The sequence below is a fragment of the Protopterus annectens genome, chromosome 4.part0, assembly GCF_019279795.1.
Source record: "Protopterus annectens isolate FY-2018-M chromosome 4.part0, PAN1.0, whole genome shotgun sequence".
Lineage (NCBI taxonomy): Eukaryota > Metazoa > Chordata > Ceratodontiformes > Protopteridae > Protopterus > Protopterus annectens.
The window spans coordinates 288,090,828-288,117,473 of record NC_056733.1 but is presented as its reverse complement, the minus strand read 5'-3'; the positions used below and the strand labels follow the sequence as shown (position 1 = coordinate 288,117,473).

Genomic DNA, 26,646 nt, shown 5'->3' with positions numbered 1-26,646 from the left:
GGCCAAGGCTTTTGACACAATCCCCCACTCAGGCATCATCGAAAAGCTAACACAGCTTGGCATAAATCCGTGTCTCATCAGGTGGGTGGCCAACTAGCTCACTGACAGGACCCTCAAGCTCAAAATAAGCACCTCCACCTCCGATAGCAGACCTGTCACTAGTGGAGTTCCCCAGGGATCTGTCCTGGGACCCCTACTGTTTGTCATGTACTTTTCAGCGGTCCAGATGAAAACAAAAGGCCTGCGGCTGACCAAGTTTGCGTAATTTGGGTGCTGTCGCTGACTCCCAAATGATGTTAAGATACTGCAAGAGGGTGTCACAGTAACAAATGACTGATGCCAAAGTCATAGCCTTAAGCTAAATGCAAAAAAATGTATCATCATACAATTTGGCAGAAACATGACCCCTACTGATTACCACATCAACGACAACCCCCTAAACACACAACCTGTGGTGAGAGACCTGGGTACTCCAGGTTGATAACAATCTCACATTTGACCATCATGTAGTGGCAGTGGTCAGAAAAGCCTTTTACTTGGTTCATCTCGTAAGTAAAGGGATTGCATCCAGAAAGAGGTTATTACCTCTCTATAATCCTTTCTCATTAGACTAATAATTGAGCATAATGCCCCATTTGGTATGTACTTCTCCAAACATCTGCACCAACTGGAAAGGTCACAGAAATAGCTCACAAAAAGAATCCATGGCCTCCAACACTTGTCCTATGTGGACAGGCACAAATCACTATCACTCTACTCTGTATCATACAGATTGCTCAGAGGTTATCTGTGTCTCACTTACAAATCAATCTCAGACCCTGCCCTACTAGAAATGCTCCATATCTGTAAGTCTAACTCCTCACGCATTACCCGCTTGAAAGGCTTGAATCTCATATGCAACATCAACTGCTGGAGAGATGGGTTTGTCTCCCAGTGGCTGCCCTGTCTCTGGAATAGACTTCCCCTACACATCAGAGTATCTCGCTGACCCTCTTCAAGCACAATCTTGATGAGTGGATGGGAAACCACAAATTTGTACCAGGGGTTCCACATGTGTCCCTCATTGACAGGGGCGACAGGTGCTGACTGAGATTTCTTTTTGGTGATAAACTCTTGGCTAGTGTTGTAAGGGTCCCAGGGCCATTAGCCTAGTAACCTCCTGTGAGCTATAAGAGTGCAACCAGTCTTGGTTCTCTGGCTGTAAATGCCAGGATATAGCTCATTGGTGACTACATATCAGAGGGCATCACTGGTTGTGATGTGGTACATTACAGAATTGCTGTATGATGGCGTTTACAAATCAGATTGAGAAGCATCACCAAAACAACTACTCTGAATTTCATAGGTGAATTACAGAATTGCTGTATGATAGCATTTACAAATGGAATTGAGTGGAATTGAGAAGCATTACCAAATGACTACTCTGAATTTCATAACAGAATCCCATAACAATCAATCAGTTAAAATGGGGAACAATCCTGTTTTTCATATATTTTCAACAAAGCTCATCAGTCTACCAAAACTTAGACTTAAAATCCTTTGCTCAAGTTTTCATCGTACCATCTGAGGACCCCCAAGTATGCCAGATTTATGCAACTTAAATCCAGGGTACTGTCTGAGAATGAATGGGCAAGGACATTTACAATCTCATTTCTCTTAAAAGCATATGACACTTTGTCACCAAGTTCCCTTAACAGGCTAATCTGAAAATGTCATAACAAAATTCATCAGAGCTAAAAAAAAAAAAAAAAAAAAAGTTAGAACCCTACGTAAGTCAGTTAACATGCATAAAATGCTAAAGGTAAAATTTGTACTGGGCAAAAAAAAAATACAGAACCCCATTCTCTAAGCACAGGAAAGCACTTGGGATCTGCATGAATGGAAGAAAGCCACTTATCAGGCTGGCACCATGTTACCAGATGTCAAAAGAAACTTGTTTTCTTTACTGTAGCTACTTAGCATAGGTCATTTCTTAACAGACTCCTGTTGTAGTTTGAACATGTCAACACTATTTGTATGGGCAATGTAGTACCCAGTGGGAGGGCATTTGTCATATTCCCTTCATGGTACCCAGTGTTTGTGCCCTCTTTGATTTTCTTATACATGGTGCAGTGAGTTGGTATTGTGCATAATTATTAGTACATTTTTTTTTCTGAAACAGCCTAGTATGAACCTGTGTTAAGCAAATGACCACTGGGGACTTTGTAAGCCTAGCCAAGTCTCCCAAGTGTATCCTGCAAGTTTGTGCCTTAGAGGTTACTTTAAAAAGTATATATAAGCTAGGGCAAGATTTACAGACTGCCTTAGCCATTAAAGGCCCAGGGTGTAATTCAGATCTCCCATCCACCATCTCAAGCTTCTCTTGAAAAGGATTAGGGGAAGGGCTTTGCTTCACATGGATGGGTAGCCAGTTCCAGAGACTAGGAACTCCCTGAGACATATCTGGTCATCCAGTGTGTCCTATTTAGTCACCAGCAAAGTTTAAGTACCAAGATTGAGTAATTCTGATGCTATTTGTGTATTCGTTTTGTGGATATGCAAAAAGTCCATCAGAGTGGGATCCAAGCAGTGGCGGCTGGTGACTTCAAATTAATGGGGGGCTGCAGGAGACAGCTGAATGGGTGGGGCCAATGGGAAGGGGTGTGACCAACGAGAAAGGGGTGGGGCTATGCTCAAAACTACAACAACTGGAACTTTAAATACGCTGCCCTGGGTGCCAAACCATCATTACGAGAGTCCAGTCAAGACAAAATGAAGAGTAGAACAAAAAAATATTTCAATGCATTGGCTACATGACAACTTACTTAATATCTAGATGGAAACAAAGGTTGTGAGGCATGAAAAAATAAATTGCTTTTTTAAATACGTTACTGGAATGCCAGTCAAAATCAAGTATAAAATAAAACAAGCAGCACTCAACTCAAACCACTTCTCCTTAATTATAATTTATATTCAGCTTTATAAAATTACCAAGTAACATGCTGAAAGCAGCAATCTCTGTGATATTCCCACTTGTAAAAATGTTTCTTATCCAAAAAAGACTTGCTGCCTGACAACAACTATCTACTTGTTTCATGGGGAACACATGATCAAAGTAAAAAATGAACAGCAAACAAGAAACGAGCTCAAGATAAATTGCTTAAAGGATTACTGCACAAGTTATAGACCACACATGATAGATTGGCATTCTGTTTAGTTTACGGGTAAAGCCTGCAAAGATAACTGCAAGTCTCCAACAAATGTAATGAGCTTCTGAAAATACTGTAATCCTGTCCTTTATTTCAAATACTGTCATGTGCATTTCAATACCTAAGGCTTATACGTTACCTAGTTATGCAAGTATTATCTGCATGGCAACAATGAAAAGGCTTTCAATGTTGGTAATTCTTTAACAGTATGCTTATTAAAGCTTACTTGCATCTTACAATCTCCGACAAGCTTACCTGATGGTCAATAAAGCATTGCTACTGTAATACAGAGCAACAGGGCACTGCAACAGCATGCATTTTCTGAATAATAAGCATAAATCAACAGTATAAAAATATGACAGAAAACCAGAACATTCTGCAAAATCAAGGACACATGAAAAGCCATGGTCGTATTTGTGATCTACCTTGGATGGGGGAATACTCTGCACACTTACACTGCATAACTGCTCCTTGCCTTGCTTGGACACATCCAGTGCCACTACAATGGGGAGTGGGGTGCAACAAGTAGGTCACAGTTTGAAATGTCTCTGGCTGATGGTGATAGCTCTGACACTCGTACCTCACAGCAAGAAATCTGGACAAAGTCATACATAGAAGTGGGACACAGGCCCAAAAATAAAGACAATGCTTAAATATTTCTCTTATAAACTTAGAAAGATAATAGAATAGTAGTAGGTCTTGCATTAGTATGAATTTTTGAAGGTATGAAATCTGAAACTCAAATGTCTGCCATTATTTTCTAACATCAGTCTTTAATGATTTGCTACTAATTTGCCAGAAAATCACAATTTTATGAAAAACAGACCAAAAATGTTATGCAAAAATATAAAATTGAAACACAATACAGCTGGGAACCTGTCAAAGACGGGACACCTTTTTAAAATTAGTGCTGTTAACTTGAGCAGCTGACAAAATAAGATCATCTACATGCATTTCTGAAATAAAAAGTAATCTATAACTCTGATCATTACAGTTATTTATAATTGTAAACCCTCCACGTTTTCTTCCAACATTGCAATTTTGCAGCGGGATTATTAGGGGGAAAGTAACCTTTTGAGCCAAAATTGGGGACAGTTGAGAGGTTTGGATATTCTTATCTATCTGTCTGTCTATCTATTTATTTATTTATTTTTGATGTCGGATTGCTGCTGCCATGAAATGTCTATAAAGTTTTATGACTGCATTTATAAGTATTTATTGCAAAACATTCATATTTTCATTATGGAAACATTATCCTTGGCTATATGGACTATGAAGAATCCTCTATTCTAAAAATTGCAGACTGTATTACACATTTATTACAATAAAAAAACATTTCTAAGGTGCTCTAAAATATATGGCAGATGTAGTAATAATAACATTTGCTCTAATATAAGTGAAAACAGCATTATGACTCTTGGGACTAGGAAGGAAAGTATGATCACAATGCTACTCATCAAATCAGAAACCATTACAGCATCATAAAATATCTGTAAACAATGGCAGACAGCAATGTGTGCATCTACCAATGTCAGAAAATAAAATTGTATTCTCTAGTCCATCTAGTTTTAATGGCTATGTCTAATCTCTTCAGAGAGAGATCACTGTATAATTTTAGAAGTCATTGATTTGATCTATTTTTGAAAAGTACTGCATTTTCTATCTTTAAAGCAAAACAGATGAGACATAAAAATAAGATATGATCAGTTCTCAAAAGAAAATGTATAGGGTTTAAACTTGAATCGTGAAAAGCTTCAGAATTCAGAAATTGCAATTATATTTATCTGACATGCTACTAAGAGATTTCCTGTCACTGTTTGTCTAGAGCAGGAATAAATCAGAATGTATATATATATCACAACATATTGTCAGACATTGAATTTATACATATTGAATGAATGTACTCTGTCATACATACCACCACCAAGAAGAAAACTCTCTGTACTCTTCTACTACTTCTTCAGCTGCTAACACCCAGCACAGCTAACGAAATAGGCCGCCAAGAAATAGAAATCAAGACTTCACTAGATTCACGACACTCGGTCCACAACAGAAACTGTCTGCAACTGTTTGCTTCTCGCTCTTTTCCCAGCACATAAAGCCCAGGAAGAGAGCGACAACCAATCAGCAGCCATTTAGCCCAAGCACGTCATGTACGTGCCTGCGGACGTCGCAGTCTGAACCCCTTCCAATTCTATGCGGTTCCAAACCGCATAGACTGCTGGGCATCACACTGATGCCTTAATTTGCTCTCCGGACTGCAGCAGAAAGAGAAAAAAAAAATGTCTTTCTTTAAAACTGATGCAACCGTCAAAGTGCACATGCGCGTACTCGCTGAGTCAGTCCGCAGCGAGAAACTTAAAAGACGAGTAAGTCAACTGAACTGAGACCGTAAAAAAAAAATATTTTTTTTTCTTTTTTGTTGCTGAGGGGGCTGCAGTCTGGCAGTCCAATGCCACGAGCCACCCATGGATCCAAGGCTGCTTTGTATGTCAGGCACCTCTCAACAGTCTCTAGTGAGTATAGAGATGGGGCTTTGAGGCAATCTGCATAGGACATGCTCTTTATGCCCTGCCTTTTTTTGTGAAGAATTTCTGTGAATGTTCCAGTTGCATTTGTATGGTGAAGTACGCAACAAAAGGCGGTGCTGCACTCAATGGGGGACTGAGGTCTTCCTTAGACCTAGATAGATGCCATACTCTTGCTTATAAGTTGAGTAGCATAGAATGATTTCCTTACTACGTTAGACACATGTTGATCGAATGCCAGGTTACTATCTACATACGTACCCAAATCCCTGACTACTGGTTCTACTTTAAGGGTGTGTTACCAAGGAGGTAATTTCCTAGAGTGCCTGACTTCCTAAAGAGTACTATTATGCATTTCTTAGTATTGAGTTTTAAGCCGTGGCTTTGGCACCAGTTATATGTCAGTGTTAGTCCTTCCTGTAGGATGTTAGTGTCTTGAGATGATTCTATGAGTGCTCCAAACTTGGTCAGCCAGAGGCCCTTGACATTGGCCTTGATTTCCAAGAAGTGGATACCAAGAAGGAGCAGACTCAGCAAAGAGCTCTAAGGGACTCCCCTAGTGACCAGCCTCTTTGTGAAAGTGGTGTCCCCTATCCTAACTTCCTGGGTTCTGTTTGAGAACCAGCTGGCTGTCCATCAAGTAACATAGGAGTTTATTCCTGTAATCATGAGTTTTTTTTTTTTTTTTTACAAAGCCTGAGTGGGGTATTGTATCAAATGCCTTAGCCAAGTCAAAGTAGGCAGTATGCACCATTTTGCTTTCATCCTTTGCCTTGGTGACCTTCTCAAAGAAGTCCACCAGGCTGAGTATGCATGACCTCCCCTTGACGGACCCAAACTGGGTGGGATTCAGTGTGTAAAGATTTTTATGTTCTTATTAATCATTTCCATGATACTTCTTTCCATGCCTTTGCATATGAGACTAGTCTGATTTGTGGATCTGTAGTTCAAAGGGGTCTGTTGATGGCCCACCCTAGTGCAGAAGGATGACAGTTGCAGTTCCATTCACATGGCACAAAGCTGGTCTGGAGGCTATAGTTAGACAGTGGCTCCAGTGATCCCAATAGGTCATTTTAGACTAAGAGGCATCCTGTGGTGGAGAACATCTTATAACAGATGATGATTATTTTTCCCTATAACAATAGGAGAAACAGCCTTCTCAAGATTGGGACCTGCTACCTGGAATTACCTGTCTACTAAAATCAAAAACCAAGAAACAGTAAAAGCTGTGATGGCCAGCTTAAAGACCCGTTGAAAAATGATCCAATTGCAGAATCTACTCACAGTTCCTATCAGGAGAATAGTTAACACTACTGTTATTCATCATGTTGATCACTGCTGATTAAGACAGAGAACTGATAATGTGGTCCAGACACACACAACCTTAAACATCTGAAGTCTGGAGGAGTAGATATGTGATAAGCATCTTTTAAGTCTAGCATTACCAAGAAATGTGAAAGAGGAAGAAGCAGCAACAGGTTGCGAAGTTACTTCATTTTGGATCTGGGCCGTATCACAAACAGGTTTAGGAAAGAAAGATCCAGAACTGGTCTCCAATCATTCTCTTTCTTTGGCACAACGAACCTTCCTGAACAAAACCTTTTCTTCTCCTGGGAAGGAGGAACTGGTTCCACCACTCCTTGGTGATGAAGAACATGTGGAAATGAGTTAGATCTGGGGGTTAAGGAATGACCCCCTAGAAAGGAGGAATTTCCATCCATTGCCATCTGTACTCAACCTTGATAAATGATTTTCAGAACCCATTTGTGTGAATCCGTCTGTTACCAAATAGAAAAATGGAGATCCAGACTTTCTGGAAGAAAAAAGGGGCCAGAGTGGGAGTTGGTCACAAGGTCCTTTGAATTTGAATAGCCGTTCACACATTTTGCACCGCCCTTACTTTTGGGATGGTTGAGACTCCTTTATGTAACTACCTTGCTACTTCTTAAATGTCCGTTAAGAATGTTTATTCTGTTTTTTGCCAAAATTGGATGAAGAGAAAGAAAATGCCCTGGTCAGTTTGGAAAAGGAGGGCTGAAAAATCGATTCCCTGGATCAACTTTCTCCTTTCATTACACTTTTTAAGTACCTCTGCAGCAGAGGGGGCAAACACTAAATCTCTATCCAAGGGAGAATTAAAAATCCCATTTTTAACCTAATCTGTCAGGTTCTAAGAATGCAGCCACACAAACCTCCTTAAAGCAGTAGTCCCCCCCATCTGTAATCTTGATGAATGATTTTCAGAATCCGTTTGTCTGAAAATATCTGCTGCCAAGGAGAAAAAGGAGATTCAGGATTTCTGCAAGAAAAGAGGAGCCAGGGTGGGGGGGGGGGGGGGGTCACAAGACTTGTTGAACTGGCCTTGGTTTTGGGAGATTTGAGACTTCTTTTTGGAACTCCCTTGCCATTTCTTATTTAAACGTCAGTTTACCTGTATTTTGTTGAGACTGTTTATTCTGTTTTTTTGCCAAAACTGGATGAGGATTTGGCAAATCCCTTGGAAAATTTGAAAAAGGGGAGCTGAAAAATTTTAGAGATTCCCTGGTTCAGCTTACTCCTTTCATCACATTATTTGATCACCTCTGCAGCAGAAGGGCCAAAACTAAATCCCTATCCAAAGGTGCATTTAAAATAAATTTTTTGTCATCATATGGAAGGTTCTGAGAATGCAGCCATGCAAATCTCCTCAAAATAGTACCAATGGCCATAGCCTTGGAAAAGTATCAACACAGTAATACACAAAAGCACGCATACACACAGGCACACGCATATCCTCTAAAGCAGATGGAACATGAGGAATGGGTGTAGTCTCTGGAAAATCCTTCTCTAACAACTCATAGTATTTTCTGAGGGACTGAGAAGCCTTAGTGTTCTCCCACTGAAAACACAGGGACAATCTAGTACTAGTCAAAGAGAAAAAGAAACCCCCACAGGGAGAATCAGAAATCTGAGGAAGAAACTCTGACCCCCATCCCTGCGTCTTCTTTTCAGATCCAACATTTTTAATTCTTCAGGAAAAGAGGCATCCCTCTTTCTTTTACCAGAAACTACAAGAAGGATGAATTGCCTGAATTAAACCCTGAGCTAGACCCAATAAACTGTTTCTATCCAAAGAAATTTGAGGAGGGGGTAGATACATGCTTGGTTTTCTTTTTAACAGAAAAAATGGGGGCTAGCCATGTTATGTATGGCAGCAGTTGCTTCCCCAGTGACGGGAGCAGCATTCTGACACAACAGGGTAACCTCCCCTGTTCCCTCTCTCAGGACTGACAAGAGTAGCTTTCCCTTGCCCACTAAGGGGATTCCCAACAGCTGCAGAGTGTGTGGCTAACCCCCAGTCTGTAATGGCTGTAGGTGCAACACTAGAGTGATCCAGGGTAAAAGGTGAGTGGTCTGAGGTATAACAAATGGCCTCAGCAGAGCCCCCTACCTGTGGCTGAGGCAAATTGCTAGCCTTCTGAGGTGGCAAAGGCTGTTTACTTAACAACTTCTATTTGTGGCTGGTAAGAGGACCGGTTGTGGGACCAGTACTCTGTTCCATTGTCAAGCCAAAAATGGTGCCTCTTTCCTGGGGAAGGCAAGCAGCAAATGATGGTAAAACTGCTAAACCACCAAAGTTAGTTTTTTGAGAGAAAAATGCATTAAAAACACTGTCAGCCCCAGAAAGGAAAAATAAACACAAGCTGTCTACAGAAAATGTTTTCAGTTAGTGTACACTACTTTTAAACTGACAGAAAAAACAAGTGCTATGTTAAAGTCCATTACAATCTTGAGACAGTATTTTAAAACGCGACAGTCCTAGCTTTAAAATATCCTTCCTATAGAAGAAAGTAATAAAACATCAATAAAATACAGAAAATGGAAGTTTTTTTCCCCCCAAATGCATTTGCCCAACTAAGGAAAGCACAAGCCGACCGTAGATCCTCAAAAGCCCAGAGGAGAAGACTCTTGGTCACTAAAACTCTGATGGGCTTCACACCAAAATACTGAACTCAGCTGGAGTTGTTTCACAGTTTGTGCATGAAGAAATGCTCTGAAGCCTTTGGAAGCTGACCAACTGGATATCTGGCAATCAGATAGCTATGGTGTATGCAGTTAACCAATAGGCCTATCTGGACTGAGGGTCTCTCTGTCTGGATGATAGTGATTCACTATTCTTTCATTTACTCATATTAAACAGTTGTTATTTTGGCTTTGCAGAACTAGTGTGCATTTGGTTGAAGCCATATAGCCAACGTTACTGCAGTTGTGATCATTATAATCTAACTGTTACTGTTATGGTAAGTTCAGCTTACTCAAGAGTACTTTCAGATGTAACTCTGCTTATCTAGATTTATGTTTGCACATTCACTACTGGTTCATTTTTTACATTGTGTCCTTGTGTATCTGCATTTGTAAATATTGTGTGTATGTACTCAATATTATATGTATGTATTCAAAAGCAATTGTTCCTTATACTGTTTCCAAGAGTTTACCAGCATGTCTTAGTATTTTACAGCTCTGTGAATGCAAGTCATGGCTATAAAGGGTCAACAGACTAGCTCATATACCTGGTAATCAAAGATCAGTAAATTAAATAAATAAGCAACAGTAGAAGGCTTGGCTTATATTTATTAGTGAGTCATGTAAGCCCAGTGGATATGAGGACCCCTTTGGCAGAGTGACCTGGGAGAACATACTGACTTTCTCAGAGTTGTACAACAGGCAAATGTAGGCTAAGAGCATTAAATTCTGGAGTACAGGAAACAATTCATTAACAACTAGTTCATAGCGGTGATCATCCGTATTGACTGATAACTTTTTTCAGGGGGATGGAGGGGAGAGGATTGCTTAACATCCCTGGATTTGAGTCTCTCTCTCTGGACGATAGCAACTCACCGCTCTGTCATTTGCTTATGTTAAAAAGTCATTATTTTGACTTTGCAGAACTACTATGAAGTTGTGTGAAGTCAGCTGCAATGTTTTACTGTGGCCATTGTTTTAACAGTGACATCTGAAGTGCTCACTGTTCAAGTGATGTGATTAATGGGTATGGGGGCTGTCAGTGGATGAGAATGACTGTGTTTGTGTGGATAGTAGTACGGTGGCACAGCAAGTAACATTGTCATCTCATAACACTTGGCTCTCTGGTTGAGTCCTTCACTGCAGTTTATTCTCTGTGGACTCTGCATCTCCTTGTCTGTGTATTTGTTTTATCCAGGTGTTCTGGTTTCTTCCCCTAAACCCATATTTGTATAAGGAGATTTTGACACAGGCCTAACCTCTGCCTTGAGCCCCACTTAGTATAAAACTGTCCCTGCTCACAGGAGTATACAGATGGTCACGGTCACTTGTTTTGGGGCTGGTGATAGTATGGTCATAATTTCTTTAACTTTCCTCACAATAATTCCTTGGAGATGTGACCAGAAGGTCACTGTAGCTTTAGAAACAGCGCTGTGTGAGTAACAAGTTAGAATACATTACTGAGATAATTAAAAGGAGCACATTACTGTGGTTATTATTGTTTATGCTTTTATCACAAACCTCATATATATGTATACACTTTGCTATCTTTTGTGGTTAGGGTCATGTTGTGTATATATGTCTGATAAGCTGAAATATATTGCTGTGGCCATTTGTTCTTTCAGTTTCATCCCTGTATAACATCCCTGTACATAGAATGACTTATCTTTTTTGGGGAAAGGAGGAGTAGGTTGACTGGCACTATGCAGTTGCCTTCTCAGTTTATTCGGAACTACTATTTTTATTATTTTTGAACATTAAGCTTTGAGTGCTGTTAAAAGACAAGTAAGACTGAATTTGTTTCATACTTGTGATTTTTCTTTTAGCCATCATTGGATCAAATGATTGGGAAAAAGCTCTTAAATGCACTGAGCATACCTTTCAACTATCCCTGATGTCACTTTCCATTTTTGCCCTGTCTCTTGTAAATTTTTTTTGTCCAGTAAATATCTGAGAATTAGTTGATTACTAATGTTATACATTAGAATTTTGTACTTCTCATTCCTGTTGTTCAGAAAATGCATATTGATGCAAAACCTGCCATTCTATTTACATTTAAGTGAATTACAGAAATGTTAAAAATTGTCCCTGGTTTTGCCCCCCCCCCCCAATTTAATTTTGGCTTTGTCCAGAATTCTTAACCAAAAATGTTGAGAGGTTCTGGGGTTATAATAGTTCCAGATCCCTAGCTTAAGTCTGTTATTCATCCAGAGTTGTTATTGTTAATCCTTGGAGAGTTAAGTTGCATTGAAAGAACAGAGAAAAAAAGAGGAAAAGTAAGAAAGTGTGAAAAACAAGAAATGATCTGTCTAGAGGATTTGGAGCCAGAATGGGGGAAACTGTGGAAAGGTATTGAGGACCAAGGGGCAGTACGCAGCAGGGGGAGGTGTTTATTGTTTGTTTAGGGCTGCTTTTCACTTAAGACGGGCCCTAATGATACATCCGGACATTTAAGGTGTATATAGTCAAAGTAGCTATAATTTGTGCACACTGAGGCAGTCTGTGATTGAAAGTGGCTGCCCCAAGCTGTTAGATCATGGGTAAGTGGGTCATTGACCTGCCATAATATAGCCCTACCCTTTTAGTTAGCCACACCCATTCAGTTGTTTCTCCCAGCCCTATTTCCCAACACTTTGAAGTAACCAGCTACCACTGCATGCCTGCATCTCTTGCTAAGTAAAGTCATACAGGTTGTGTCCACTGCACTGTTTGGTATACTAGGCTTGTGAAAATGAGTGAGGCAAAAGAGGCTTACATTATGTAAGCTATAATGCAGCAATGGTTATGGTCTGCTTACCTTTCTGGCTGTTGCATATGGTTTCTGTACTCTTTTACTGGTTTCTTTGAATGCTTATTTTGTAGTGCCCAAGTCTAAGATGCTGCCAGTTCAGTTTAACAGATTGATTTTAGTCACTGTGTAGTTAAAAGTTTTCTGTGTATGCTTATTGTAATCAGTATTCATACACATTGAAACTAATATTGTAAAACCAGAAACTGAATCAAGTTTCCTGGAAAATAAATTAATATAGTTAAGTGCTTTCTTCTGCGCACACACGTCACATGATACTTCACAAATCAACTAATAACTTTATTTACTCTTTAAAATACTGTTGATAGAAATTGATTCATTTTCACCGGGTGATGTGGCAGAGACCAAATGGTTTAGTGATTAAGGACTTTGCCTCCCATGCACAAGGTGCTGGGTTCGATCCTGACTTAAAACCAATGCCTGTTTAGAGTTTGCATGTTTTCCCTGTGTCTCAGTGGGGTTTCTCCCATGTCCGAAAAACATGCTGAGTGTTTCCATCTCAAACTTACCAATGAATGGAGCTGTGGGCAGCAGCACAGACTTTACATGATGCCGTATAGGGGGAAGAGTTGTACAGACCAACCACTTTGGGCATCTACTGTGGTGCACAGTATCCTCAAGATAGAAGAACACTGATCACAGACTGCATGCGGTGGCAGGGCTAGCTACTTGACGGTGTAAAATATGACTCTAGGTGATTTGGTCAAGTTGAGTAATGTCACCAAAAATGGACATGGGTAGTTACCGGTGATGTGGGTGGAGGACCCGGCCTACTCTTACCCATGCCAGGGACCCTTGCTAATAGTAGGAAGGGTATATGTGCCCCTATTGGCCAGTGTGTGCCTGCCATAAAGCCCAGAAGCCTTGGGTCAATAAGCTACTGGCTGGCCAGTGTCTAGTTCCCCAGCCTGGGTTACCAGGGATAGCTCTGTTGAGTGAAAGCTGGACGTAAAACCAACAAACCTGCCAAACATGAACTGAGAATTGCTATACTTTATGTAGGCTCACTAACAGGACGCAGCTTGGTAGTGGATGACATGATGATACGGAGGAGGCTGGACATCCTATATATTCAAGAGATGAGATGGAAGGGCAGCGCAGCAAAGCCACTTGGCTTGGGATCCAGAGTCTACTGCTCAGGTGGACGGCAAGCTAGAAATGGTGTAGGAATTGTGGTGAGAGAGAGGCTTCAGAAGGCAGTAAGGGGTATCATCAGAATTCACGACAGACTCCTGGCATCAGACAACAGTGTAATGATAGGGGCAGTATTCATAATCTCAGCCTATGCCCTACAGCAGGGTTGTGATAGTGAGGAAAAGAGTTCATTTAGACAGCAGTTGCAGGACCTACTAGATAAAGCAGGACAACATGAATTGGTGTTGATAATGGGTGACTTAAATGCACATATCGGGACAGACAGGATATGAGGGCTGCCTGGGTCCACATGGGTAGGGCAACAGGAATAAAGGAGAAGCCATTCTAGACTTCTGTCTTGCAAATGGCTTGATAGTAGCCAACACATGGCTCAGAAAGAGAGACAGTCACAAGGTCATATACAAGAGTAGTCAACATGCAACTCTGGTAGACTTACTCCTACTAAGGAAAAAGCACTGGGGTAGAATCCATGATTGCAAAGTCATCCCCAGTGAAACAGTCGGCCCACAGCATAAACCATTAGTTGCCACAATCTGCTGCAAGCAGTGGTCAGAGACTGCTCTAAGGTCAACGGAGATGAGGCTGAAGACCAGGAAGTTGACTGGAGAGAAAGTACAACAGTTCAAGGAATTACTCGGGGCTCTAGCACCCCAAGAGAAGGAGGAAATTGGTGAAGTTGAAGAAGAATGGTAGCGCCTAAAAACAGAATGTGTTAGGACTACAGAAAAGATATGTGGCTGAGCCAGGTATGGAAATAAGATACATAAGGAAAGTTGGTGGTGGAATGCAGAAGTCCCGGAAGTCATCAAAAGAAAGGAGGAGTGCAGGAAGAAGTGGGAGATAGAAGAGTGACCTGGCTAGAAAGGACTACTGTTTGGCTAACAAAGAAGCTAAGAAAGAACTTGCAATAGCAAAGAATAGGGCGTCGGAGGCACTGTACCAATTTCTGGAAAGTGACAGTAAGGGACACAAAGAAACTATATCAGGTTGCAAGGCAAAGACAGAAAGATAGGGCAGATTGTCAGACACCCTTCATAAGGGATGCCAGCAACAATCTGCTCACCAGTCCAGAGGACATCAAAGGCAGATAGAAGTATTTCCAGAAGCTTTTGAATGAATAAAACCCCACAGAAGCTATACTGCCCCAGTCTATGATGAGAGAAGAAGAGGAGACCACCCTAGAAGAAGTAAGAACAGCACTAAGGAAGATGAGATCAGGGAAAACAGCAGGCTCAGATGAGGTCACAGCAGATATGATAAAGATGCTGGGTGAGATAGAGGAGAAATGGCTCCTGAGGGTACTAATAGCAGTATGGAGAGATGGCTCCTGAGGGTACTAATAGCAGTATGGAGAGAAAGGCATATCCCAGAAGAATGGAGAATAAGCATACTTGTGCCATTGTACAACAACAAAGGGGACATCCATAACTGTGGGCAATGCAGAGTCATCAAACTCCTATCACATTGCATGAAAGTTCTGGAGAGGGTGATTGATAAATGGATACACAACAGAGTAGTAGAATGTAAGATGGGAGATGAGCAGTTTGGATTCAGGTCAGGATGCAGCACAACTGACCCGATGTTTGCATTGATACAGCTACTTGAGAAGAAGCTAGAGATGAGGAGAGAGTCCAACTGGCATTCCTAGACTTGGAGAAAGTATATGACAGGGTCCTAAGCAAACTGATTTGGTAAGTTAGTACTGCAGTGGTTTTGAAGTCCCACAAACATTGGTAGAATTAGTGCAGGCTAATGTACAAGGACCAAATGACTCAAGTACGAACAGTGTTTGGCCTCACAGAGGGGTTCCCAGTTGGAGTGGGTATATGTCAGGATTCAGCTCTGAGCCCACTGCTGTTCATACTGGTGATGGACTACATTAGCAAACAGGTTGGAAGGGACGTCTCAACAAAACTGCTGTATGCAGATGATGTGGTAGTGCAGGCAGACTCTGAGGTAGAACTTCAGATTTGCATTCCATTTTCCTATCCTTTGCTGAAGGTACATGGGATGAAACTAAGCACAGATAAGACGGTGGTAATGGCAGCAAGTTGGGGAAATCAGAAGAAACTGAGAATAGAGATAGAAGGGAAGATAGTGGAACAAGTAAACAGCTTCAAGTATCTGGGGGATTCACTTCATAATCTTGAAATACTGAAATCTCGAATTTCAGTTTTCTGAGACCATGAAATCGAATCCACACAACACTGAAACAGCAAAACCGCGAAGTCCAAAACTGTGAAATTCAAAACACCTAAAACACAGCACACACCAGACCACACATATGCCATAACATAAACAAACAAAACAACACACATCCACAAATCTACAACACAAATAAGCAGGGGGGCAAGCCCCCTTGCAATCCCCAGCCCCCCACAACCCCCCTACTTGTATATATGCTAACTCTGAGATCGCACAAACAGTAAACAAAAGCAAACACACACACATTCTACAGTCCCTCACACACATCACACATATCAGCAAACTCACATACACTCAAACTCCCACCCAAAGCCCTTACAAAACACTTACTCACCTGACATAACACCTAAATCCACACACAGCACCGCACACCATCCACACACAATCCCGGACATTATGTAGCATAAAGCCATAACCGTGAATTTGAGATATTCAAATTCACAATTATGCCCTTTTGCTATTTTCAGAGTTCAACTTTATAGTCTTGAGATACTGAAATTCGACATTTCAGTATTTTGAGATTATGAAGTGTTCCATATCTGGGAGGGTAGGTGAGGAGAAGGGTAGTTTGAATGAAGAGGTCAAAGCTAGAATTAGAGGGGCTGCAGCCAACTGGCATAAAGTATCAGGTGTAGTCTATGACAGAAGAATGCCAAAGAAGCTGAAAAGTAAGGTGTACAAGACAGTGGTGCGACCAGTACTACTGTATGGTGCAAACACCTGGGCAGTAAAGGCAGAACAGTTGAAGAAGCTAGAGGTGATGGAAATGAAGTGCCTGAGAAAGGTGGCAGGATGCACACTGTGGGACAGACGAAGAAATGAGGACATAAGAGCAGAAGCCAAAGTAGCTCCAATTGCAGAAAAGATCAAAGAGAACAGATTACGGTAGTTTGATTTCATGTGTAGAAAAGCAGAAGACAATCTGGTGAGGAAGATTTGGGACAAACAGGAAGAAGGTAAAAGGAAGTGAAGACATCCAGCAAAGAGGTGGATGGATTGTGTGAAAGAAGATCTGTGACGGGCATGAGTGTTGAAGAAGGCAGGAGTGTGGCACTGAATCGAGACAGTTAGCGACAGTTAACACGATACCATGACCCTGTGTAGAAAAATGTGAAAAAGGGGGATGATGATGTGGCCACTCCTAACAAAAGCTGCCAATAGAACTCCTGGATCAGTAAATGATTTAACCACTCTTCCCCTCTTTCACATTTCAGAACTTTTTTCTAGAATAAAAAATATAAATATATTAAAATTTTGATATTCAACTTGTTTTGCTAAAGCACTTGTTTGATTTGTTTGCTTAATAGAGTAGATGCGCTTGCGAATTCTGCCCTTGAGGTTTTTTCTTTGTCTTGCCACATTAAAAGCTTGCAACTAATATTGAAATTTGCTCTTTCAACAGCTGAATCAAAAATAGCAGGAAATGTTCAAGCATTTTCATCCTATCCTGGTTTCCTGTTATCGCAAGATGACTTCTACATATCAAGCAGTGGGCTGGTGAGTTGAAGAACAAAGTTTATTTTCTGTATTACCTTTCTGTTAAAAAATGACAGTGGAATTTCGCATGTTTTTGTTCAAGGAACCAGTCAAGCAACCTTTTCAGGCTTGAGGGAATGTAAGATGTGAAGCAGAAAGCTTCCATGTTTTCTCATATACAAAGTTGTAACTGTGGAAGCATCCATTGTTGCATCCGGGTCAGTCATAAGGAATCATTCCAGTGCAAGAGCAGTGGTCACCTCAGCTGTTAAATGCACTTTTGGATAAGGATTTGGTTTTTGAATTCCAAACGTGTAATATATTAATGAATCTGAAAGACAAAGGGAAGATTGTGGGATTGGTGAAGCAAATGTTCTATCCTTCCATTCCCAATTAGAATAGTATTCTGACCCCTCGGAACCAGCTTGGCCATTATACAGCTCGCACCAGCCAAAAAACTCTCGAGCCAAGACTGTACCCATAATGCCCCTCTCTCCATTACCCCCGATATCGTTTGCCGCTCTAATAAGACACGTCAGCCGATACTCTCCAGCTAAGTGCTTTAATTTGTTTTATATATATATATATATATATATATATATATATATATATATATATATATATATATATATATATATATATATATATACTTGCTCTGTTTTATAGAACATTTTATTTCCCCTTTGTATTCTCTTATTTAGTGTGGTCTGTTTGCGAACTCAGCTTTACCCATTTTACCTAACTGTATTTTTATTACCATCACTGGGAATCTTCCCCCCCCCTTCCCTTTCTTTGATACCATTACTGCTATTTTCTTTCTGATTACCTTTATAGGTATTTCTCCCTACCATTGTTGGTAGGTTTTTCTTTCCTGTCCTTTCGAGTGTGTGTGTGTGTGTGTGTGTGTGTGTGTGTGTGTGTGTGTGTGTGTGTGTGTGTGTGTGTGCGCGCGCATGATAACCTTGGAAGAGTTCAGAAATAAGTTGATTTTAAAGAGGTTATTAAAATCCTCCTTTGAAGAAGCCCTCTCTAAGCCAGAGTCTTCTAAATTCGAACAGCAAAAAAGAGAAGTCATTTAGTGCCAAGCTCACCATTGGCACAGGACTGCAAAGGCATAAGTCTCCGGTTCCTTCAGTCTCTTTGGAACCAAAAAGTAATGTCCCAAAACTTGTTAAACAGCCTTCAGCACCGATTGTCATGACCCCTTTGGTACTGACGGTTTCTACATGGATCTTGACAACCTTGGCACCGACAATTTCGTCAGCACTGGTATCTGTGACCTTCCACCCGGTTCCAACTTCTCCAGCTGCTCCACAGCATATGGTGCTGGTAGCATTCATACCTCCCAGAACAAGATGCTCCCCTTCTGTAGATCTCTTTATGGGTCAACTTCCCAGTCCGTTTGTGGAAAGGCTTGAGTCTCTCTCAGGCATGTCGGTCTGATCAACCAGAAATCTTTCCGAGGTAGACATTGTGTGATTAGTGGATCAGCTTTTGGCAGCCAGGGGTCGTCTTGCACCAGCTTAGACCTCCCTCCCTCTTAGAGTTGAGGTCTGTTCTAACAGGACCCCTACTTGTCTTCCTCCTCTGACCTCCCTTTTAGGTTAAGAGTCCAGCACTTTGATTACCCCAGTTCCAGCTGCTACAGTGCCAACAGAAGCTCCTCCTATGGTACCTGGATCAGCTCTGATGTCTTTGGCTCCCTCGGAACTGATTGACTCATGGGGCTGTAGTTTGGCTGTCAGTTCAGAGAGCTCTGGTACAGTGCCAATTGTTTGTTTGGGGCTGTCCTTGGTTCTCGGAACCCTGGCAGTTTTGGACTCTTCCCCAGCTCCTGTTTTGGAGGTGGTCCTCCAGAGCGGCGTGTGACCCCAGTTCCGAGGTTGTCTTTCTCTGTTCCGAGCTGCCATCCCTCTTCACGTGGGCCTGCCTTCCAGATCATGGAGAGAGCTTTAGCCTCGGCGGGCCCCTTCAGCTGTCACCATTTCTCATGTCAGGACAGTGGGCACTGAAATGGCAAGATATCCCTGTTCAGGGCCCCTCTTCAGAGTCTTCTTAGAGATTTCCACTGAGGAACCACTCCATAAGAAGACTTGCAAGAGAAAGCATCTAGATTCTGCAGAAGAATCTGTCACGGAAGACACAGACTATAATGAAGGAGAGAGGGTTCCCCCCGATCACCCCTGAAGATGTCTCATTTGGAGGCATCCTGGAAATCTTAAAACAGAGGGGTGATTGGAAGTCCATAAACCCTTTCTCAGGGGAATGTGTTCATGCAGTCTTTCAGTGCTCGCCCATCTACTTCCTAGGTGACCACACCTGCTGACAAATCTTAAGCTCCTTGCACAGCAGGCATGGAAGGCTTCTGATTCCATAGAGCCGATTCTGTGGATGCTGGACAAAATCTTATCAGCTCCAGAAGACCAACCACATTGGGGAAAGGGTTTAGCAGTTGATGCCATGATGGTGGCAGCGGCCACCAAAAAGGAACTTGCCGAAGAGAGTTCCACTGTCCACCCTCCTGAGAGTCTTGGATGATAGATGGGTTTGGGAAGTGAGTCTGTGCATCACTAACCTTCGCTCTTGGGTCCTTGAATTTCATGGCACATTTTACCAGACTCCAAAAGGATCTGATAAAGGAGCTGTCAGATACCCTCACCGCAGCTGTGTCTGACAAGGTGCGGGATAAAGTTGCCTCTCAGCTTGTCACTGTGGAGTCTATATTGAACTCGTCCATGCATCTCTTTGCTCATGGCGCTGAAGGAACAAGCGCAGCGGGTTCAGGTGTTGCCATAAGGCACCATGCCTGAATGCACTTGTGTGACTTTGCGGGACCTTTCAAGTCTTCTTCCTTGTTTGGCCCCAAAGTCAGAGACATACTAGCCAGGTGTGAAAAAGATGGAAAGATCCTTTCTGTCATGAGTATTTGTTTCTGTACTCCTCAGCGATCCTGCTGTAGAAATCAGAGGACTGGAAAAATGTGGTTCAAAAAGTCCCAAGGGTCTTTTCATGACACACATGGTGAATACTCCCCTCGGGGCAGAGGGGGGGGAGTTCAAGTGGAAAACGCCCTCCCCGTGCAGAGGAGACCCGTGAAATCAGGATTCCAGAGAGTCCTTCCATACCTCCCAAGCTCTTACAGCAAGAAATGTTTATAAAGCTATAAATAATGGGGTGACAAAGGCCACATAATAGGGACACTTTTTCAAGTATTGCTCCTACAAACTTATAAAGGTGATAGAATAACATGTTTTGGATTAGCATAGGTAGTCTGAATGATATGAAGTCTACAACTCGTAATGTTTGTCATTATTGTTTGATATCAACCCGCAATGATTTGGCAACGATTTGCCAGAAAAACACAAGTTTATGAGAAAATGCACCAAATATATGAGGCAAGAATCCGGACATTCTGTGGAAATCTGTACAGTTGAGAGGAATGATTCCTTCTCTGGGCAGCCCTACCAGTGCTCCTGAATGGAGGCCCGATTGCTTACCTCTGGAGGCAGTCGGCGGGAAGATTTTCACTGCACCACACAACCTGGCCTTTGATAATTCTCTGCACCCAAGTATCCAATGTTATCACCAGAGGTAACCAAATTTCCTTTACTCTTTTTCCAAAAACCTCAAAAAGAGTTCCTGATGTTCCACCCAGTCAGTGGGACCAAGCAGCCTTAGAGATTCAGACGCTTCTAGAAGGAGTCATCCATGAAGTCCTACCAGACCAAAGAGGATCCGGATTTTACGCAAGATTCTTTGTAGTGCCACTGGAGACCAATTTTAGAGCTCAGCCTTTTGAACAATTTCATTCAGCAAACAAAATTCCGGATGGTCATGGTTCAGTCTATCCTTCCTTATTTAGAGGAAAATGACTGGATGTGGTCTATAGACCTTCAGGATGTGTATTACCATGTAAAGATGGACAAACACTCCAGAAGGCTCCTTCGCTTCTGGCTGGGGGCCAGTCATTTCCAGTTCAGAGTGCTGCCTTTCGGTCTCACCACAGCCCCCAGGGTGTTAACCAAATGCATGGCAGCAATAACAGCTCACTTGAGGCTACATGGATTCAGAGTGTTTCCATACTTGGATGACTGACTTCTCACCACTCCATCCAGATGTCTACTGCTTCAAGCCACAGACTTCATATTGAACCTTTTCCAGTCTTTGGGAATTATGATCAACAGAGAGAAATCACAGTTGACTCCATCAAGACCTGGAATTTATAGGAGCATGCCTCAATACGGTTTCTTGTGTAACCTCTCTCCCTTTACACAGACTACAAAAATTAAGGTCATTCGTACAACTATTCTTTTCCAAAAACAAAGTTCCTGCTTTTCTGGTTCTGCAAGCTCTGGGATCTCATGAGGCTGCTTCAATGGCTCTTAGCGTTGCAGTGGTTGATACTGACACAGTCAATGTCTTATCCGATATTGATAACTTTGCTGCAAGAAGGATCTATCCTGGTAGATGAAGTCAGAAGAAAATCTATGGGGCCGCACCTTCGCTTCTTCTCTGTGCACCTCTGTAGTGACCACGGACACTTCCCAGATTTGGGTGGGAGGGGCATTATCTCGGAAGAACAGTTCAAGGCACTTGGTCCCCGCAAGAGGCCAATTTGCACATCAGTGTCATAGAACTGAGGGTGGTGCTTCTAGTGTTGCAAGCCTTTCACTCTGTCCTTCGGGGATGGTTGCATTCCAGTCAGACATGTCAGTAGTCTGTTAAAGCAAGGTGGAACAAGATCATATACTCCCTGTGTTGGGAAGCTCTCGGGATATAGCAATGGGCTATTGCTTCCAACCGGTTTCTAATAGTAATGCATATCCCGGGAAGCTCCAACGTGATAGCAGACAAACTGAGCAGATACATCCTCCTGCCTCCCGAGTGGTCTCTCAATCCCAAGGTGGTGATAAAAATTTTTCTTTACTGGAGCCAGCCTTGCTGCAGTCTTTTTGCCTCCCCAATAAACAACAAATGCAGCAGCTACTTTGCCCTAATTTCCCCACAGGGGGGAGTCCCTGAGAGACGCACTCCTCCACCATTGGCCCCTGGGACTACTTTGTGCCTTTCCCTCAATCCCTCTCATTCCCCTATTCTTGAAGAAAGCCCAAAGATTCAGAAACAAAGTGATTCTCATTGTACCTTATTGGCCCCGCCACGTCTGATTCCCATTCCTTTAGCCTCACCTCATTCACCGTCCTTGTATTCTGGACCCAGTTCTAGACCTGCTGTCTCATCCATGGGCAGTGGTGCATCCCAACCTTCACAATCTCAAGCTGACAGCTTGGTATCTCCAATTCCGTTAACTGGCAGGCAGGACACATTACCTTCCCCAGTACAAAAAAATCCTTCTGGCTTCCCATAAACCGTCCCCCAGGAAACTGTCTTAGCAAATGGAAGAAATTCTCAATCTGGGCCCGTACAAATAATTTAGATCCCTTTTTAGCCCTGGTTGACAATGTTTTGGAATTTCTGGCTTCCCTTTTTGAACTAGGAACTTCTGCTTCCACCATCAAAGTCCAATTAGCAGCCATTCCCAATTTCCACAGCGAGTTTGATGATTGAACCGTGACTTCCCATTGATTATGTAAAACCTTCCTTAAAGGCACTTTACATCTAAAGCCCCCATTCAAGGATCCTACAGCTCCATGGAATTTTTTACTATTAAAATCCTTAGTTCTTCAGCCCTTTGAGCCAGCAGCTGCTTGCAATCTCAAGTTCCTGTCATGGAAAACTTTTTCTGGTGGCCATTACTTCTGCCAAGAGAGTTTCTGAATTGCAGGCCTTGTGTGAAACACCCTTATGTGATTTTTCATAAGGATAGGGTGTCATTAAGACCCAGTCCTTCTTTTCTATCTAAAGTGGTCTCAGAATCTAATATTAACCAGACTTTAGATTTGCCAGTCTTCTTTCCAAAATTTTCAAATAAAAGCGAATACTGCTTGCATTTGCTCGATGTTCACACACTCCCATTTCTATCTGAACAAAACCAAATCATCTAGAAAATCAGATCAATTATTTGTATACTTTTCATTTTCAACTTTGGGTAAACCAGTCCCAAAAGTTACCTTATCTAAATGGCTTAGGGATTGTGTTACCTTCATTTACAATCATAATACCCCCAAGTTTCCTGTGTCTGTTAAAGCGCATTCCACCAGATCTGTATCCACTTCAGCTGTTTTCCACACCAAGACTTCCATGGAAGAAATATGTGCAGCTGCAATGTGGGCCACTCCCCATACCTTTATCACTCATTACAAATTGGATATGGCCTCCAGGGGAAGAGCAACTTTGGCTCTTAGGTGCTAAAGAATATCCTTCCTAAGGGCCACCCAGGACCTAAAGTAGCTGGGGGCGCTGTCCCATTCGTCAAGAATGAATGAAGATTGACAATATCAGATAAAGAAGTTATGTCCTTACCATAATGTTCCATCTGTGTTGTCGATCTCCATTCAGTCTTGGCATTCCACCCTCCTGCCCCCTCCTAAGGACTTCTGGAGGTATGGACTTCTGTTTTGGGAGGAGGTTTGGACTTCTGTTTTGAGAGGATTTTAGGCTTCACCTTAGACAGGGTTTCTGTTATCCTTCTATACTTGGATGCAAACCTGATCTGAGGTAATGGAGAAAGGGGCATTATGGGTAGAGTCTTTTGGCTGGTGTGAGCTGTACAAAGGCCGAGCCAGTTCCGAGAGGTTGGAACTGAGTCCCATTCATCAAGAATGAATGAAGATCGACAACACAGATGGAAAGTCATGGTAAGGACATAACTTCGTTTTATCCTTCCAAACAAGGTGAATAACATCCCAAAGGTAGAAAAATCATACTAAAGAAAAGAGGGCAGCTTGAATCGAAAGGGAAGGCTGAAAGATGGCAGCTTGAATCCAAAGGGAGGCTGGTGGCCAATCAGTACTTAACTCCCTGCATGGAACAGCTGTGACTACACCAGCCTACTGTCTCGTTTGCTGCTTCCTGATACCCCATTCAGTTCCCAAGATAGGGTGTCCATTGACCTTCTGCTATCAACAGTGGTTGTACATAATCTCTGATAAATGCGTTCTCCAAATTATCTACAGAGGATATGCGCTCCAAATTGTGGAGAGGTCTTAAAACAAATTAAAGAAGTCAATTGTTAATGCTAGCAGTCCACTAAAAACTTGCAAGTCCCATCGTAACAGAAGTGCTTGCCCTAGGTATAGTAGATGATGTGCACCCTGGACAGGAGAAGAAAGGGATTTACTCAAGCCTATTTGTTGAGCCAAGAAAGGCTCCCCAGAGATTTACTTTAGATGATTAAAAACAAAATAAATTCCTAAGGAGTGCTGATACTACAGACCATTGCCTCTCTTAAGCCTTCAAGGATGCATACCTCCACATTTCCATTTATAGGTGTCGCAGACAGTATGGGAAGTTCATTGTCAGGCATCACTGTTATCACTTTGCTTGTTTTCCCTTTGATTTAACTACTGCCCCAGTTTTCACAAAATTTCTAGCCTCTGTGATAACTCATGATAGGATGAGGGATGGCAATGTTGACCCATACTTGAGTGACTACCTTAATCAGGCCCAGTACTAAGAGGAAATGCAGAGAGCTATGGACTACACATTACATCTTACACTTCTCAAGCATTTTGGGTCTCATTCTTATTGAGCAAAAGTATAGCTTTTTACCCAAGCCCAATGACCGTTTTCCTTTGGGCACTTCTAGAAGCAAACACTAATGAGGCCTGCCTTCTGTGAAAGAAGTCCCCATTGACTGCTCTTTTCCAAACTGTAACAGGGAAACGCATTTTAATGGTCAGACAGTTTTTGACCCTTCTAGGCCATGTCTCATCTGCCATGTTGATGGTTCTCTTGGTTAGATTACGCATGAGGACTACAGTAGTTCCTCAAGAGCATGCAGGACCAATGGAACCAACCATTGGAGGTGAACTATCCATGTGTTGTGTCAGGACGTAGTTAATGTAGTGGACCTGAAAAGAAATGAAAGTATGCTATTCAGACACACAGATCTTGACCATATATTTGTCCGACCTAGCCTGAGAGGCCCTCAACTTGGACCTCCAAATGCAGGGTCACAGGGGGGCAAAGACTACACATTATTGTTTGGGGGATGGTGGTGGTTATCCATACCCTGAATATGTTTAACACTGTCTGAATGACTGGAACCCTGAATGTCACTATAGACAAACAACAATGATATGGTACATAAATAGAACAGCACATATTTTTACAAGTTAGCCTTGCAGGATTAGAACCAGGCCTTACACTCTGAAATGTCACTGAGACCTGCTTGTATACCAGGACAAAACTTCATGGAAATCAGTTAAGCAAGAAGCTGCATAGGGAGATGTTCAGATCTGACAGTCTGATGGTAGCACAGAGATGTACCATTTTGCTTCTCCAGCTAACAGACAACTGAGAGTATTCTGCTCCTGAGTACAATAAGCTGCCTTGCACAGTAGATGCCTTCTCCATGAGCTATGTGCATCTATTTCTGTATGCTTTCTCTCCAATAACTTGACCCCTAGTTTAATCCAAAAGATCAAATAACTAGAAATAGCACAGCGTTGCGAGTCCACAGAAACGGTTTATTCACACAGAGACCACAGGTTAAGCGCTTTCATCAAATAGTATGACTTCATCAGAACAAGTGATTTTAAAAGTTTCAAACTTAAATAGTAGCCAGTTTGAATTCATTGGTTAAAGACTAACCAGTCATATATAATACATACCCATTCTCATGAATAATAAAATACAAATGTTGAATAATTAATTAATTAAATGCTCAAATTGTAAAACACATGTGTACTGTACAAATGAATAAATGAAAAAATGAAAAATTATACACATTTAAAATACTTACAACATAGTTAAAATACACGTTACTTCACTGGTCAATAGGCCAGTGAATTATACTGATTCTGCCTTCTCTTTCAATATAGGCATAATAGAAAGATGTTCATTGATGCCTGGCGGGTGGTCAGCAGCTAATCTAAGTTGCCACATCAACTCTTTTTTGTTTAACATATTCTGCCAATCACCACCCCTCACATCCACTATGACAAGGGTCCAGAATTCCAAACTTAAAACAACTAAAATTCCTACACAAAGTACTGTGTTTATATAATGCGTTAGTATTTTTTCCACTCTTCATGTCATATAGATGCTCATATATCCTGTTCTTTAGCATCCTTTCCGTCTTTCCAACATAAAAAGAAGTGCAAGTATTACACTTAGCAATATATACTAATTTGCTGGAACGACAGTTACCATTTTTCAAAAA

General features: G+C 41.8%; 1 protein-coding gene across 1 annotated transcript in view; it reads left to right on the top strand.

The window, feature by feature from the left end:
• Positions 1-26,646, top strand: part of PLBD2 (phospholipase B domain containing 2) — a 634,614-nt gene that overhangs the window by 328,045 nt on the left and 279,923 nt on the right. The window contains exon 6 of the mRNA XM_044068270.1: positions 17,290-17,384. Coding sequence (XP_043924205.1) covers positions 17,290-17,384 — 95 coding nt within the window. The remainder of the gene's footprint in view (positions 1-17,289; positions 17,385-26,646) is intronic.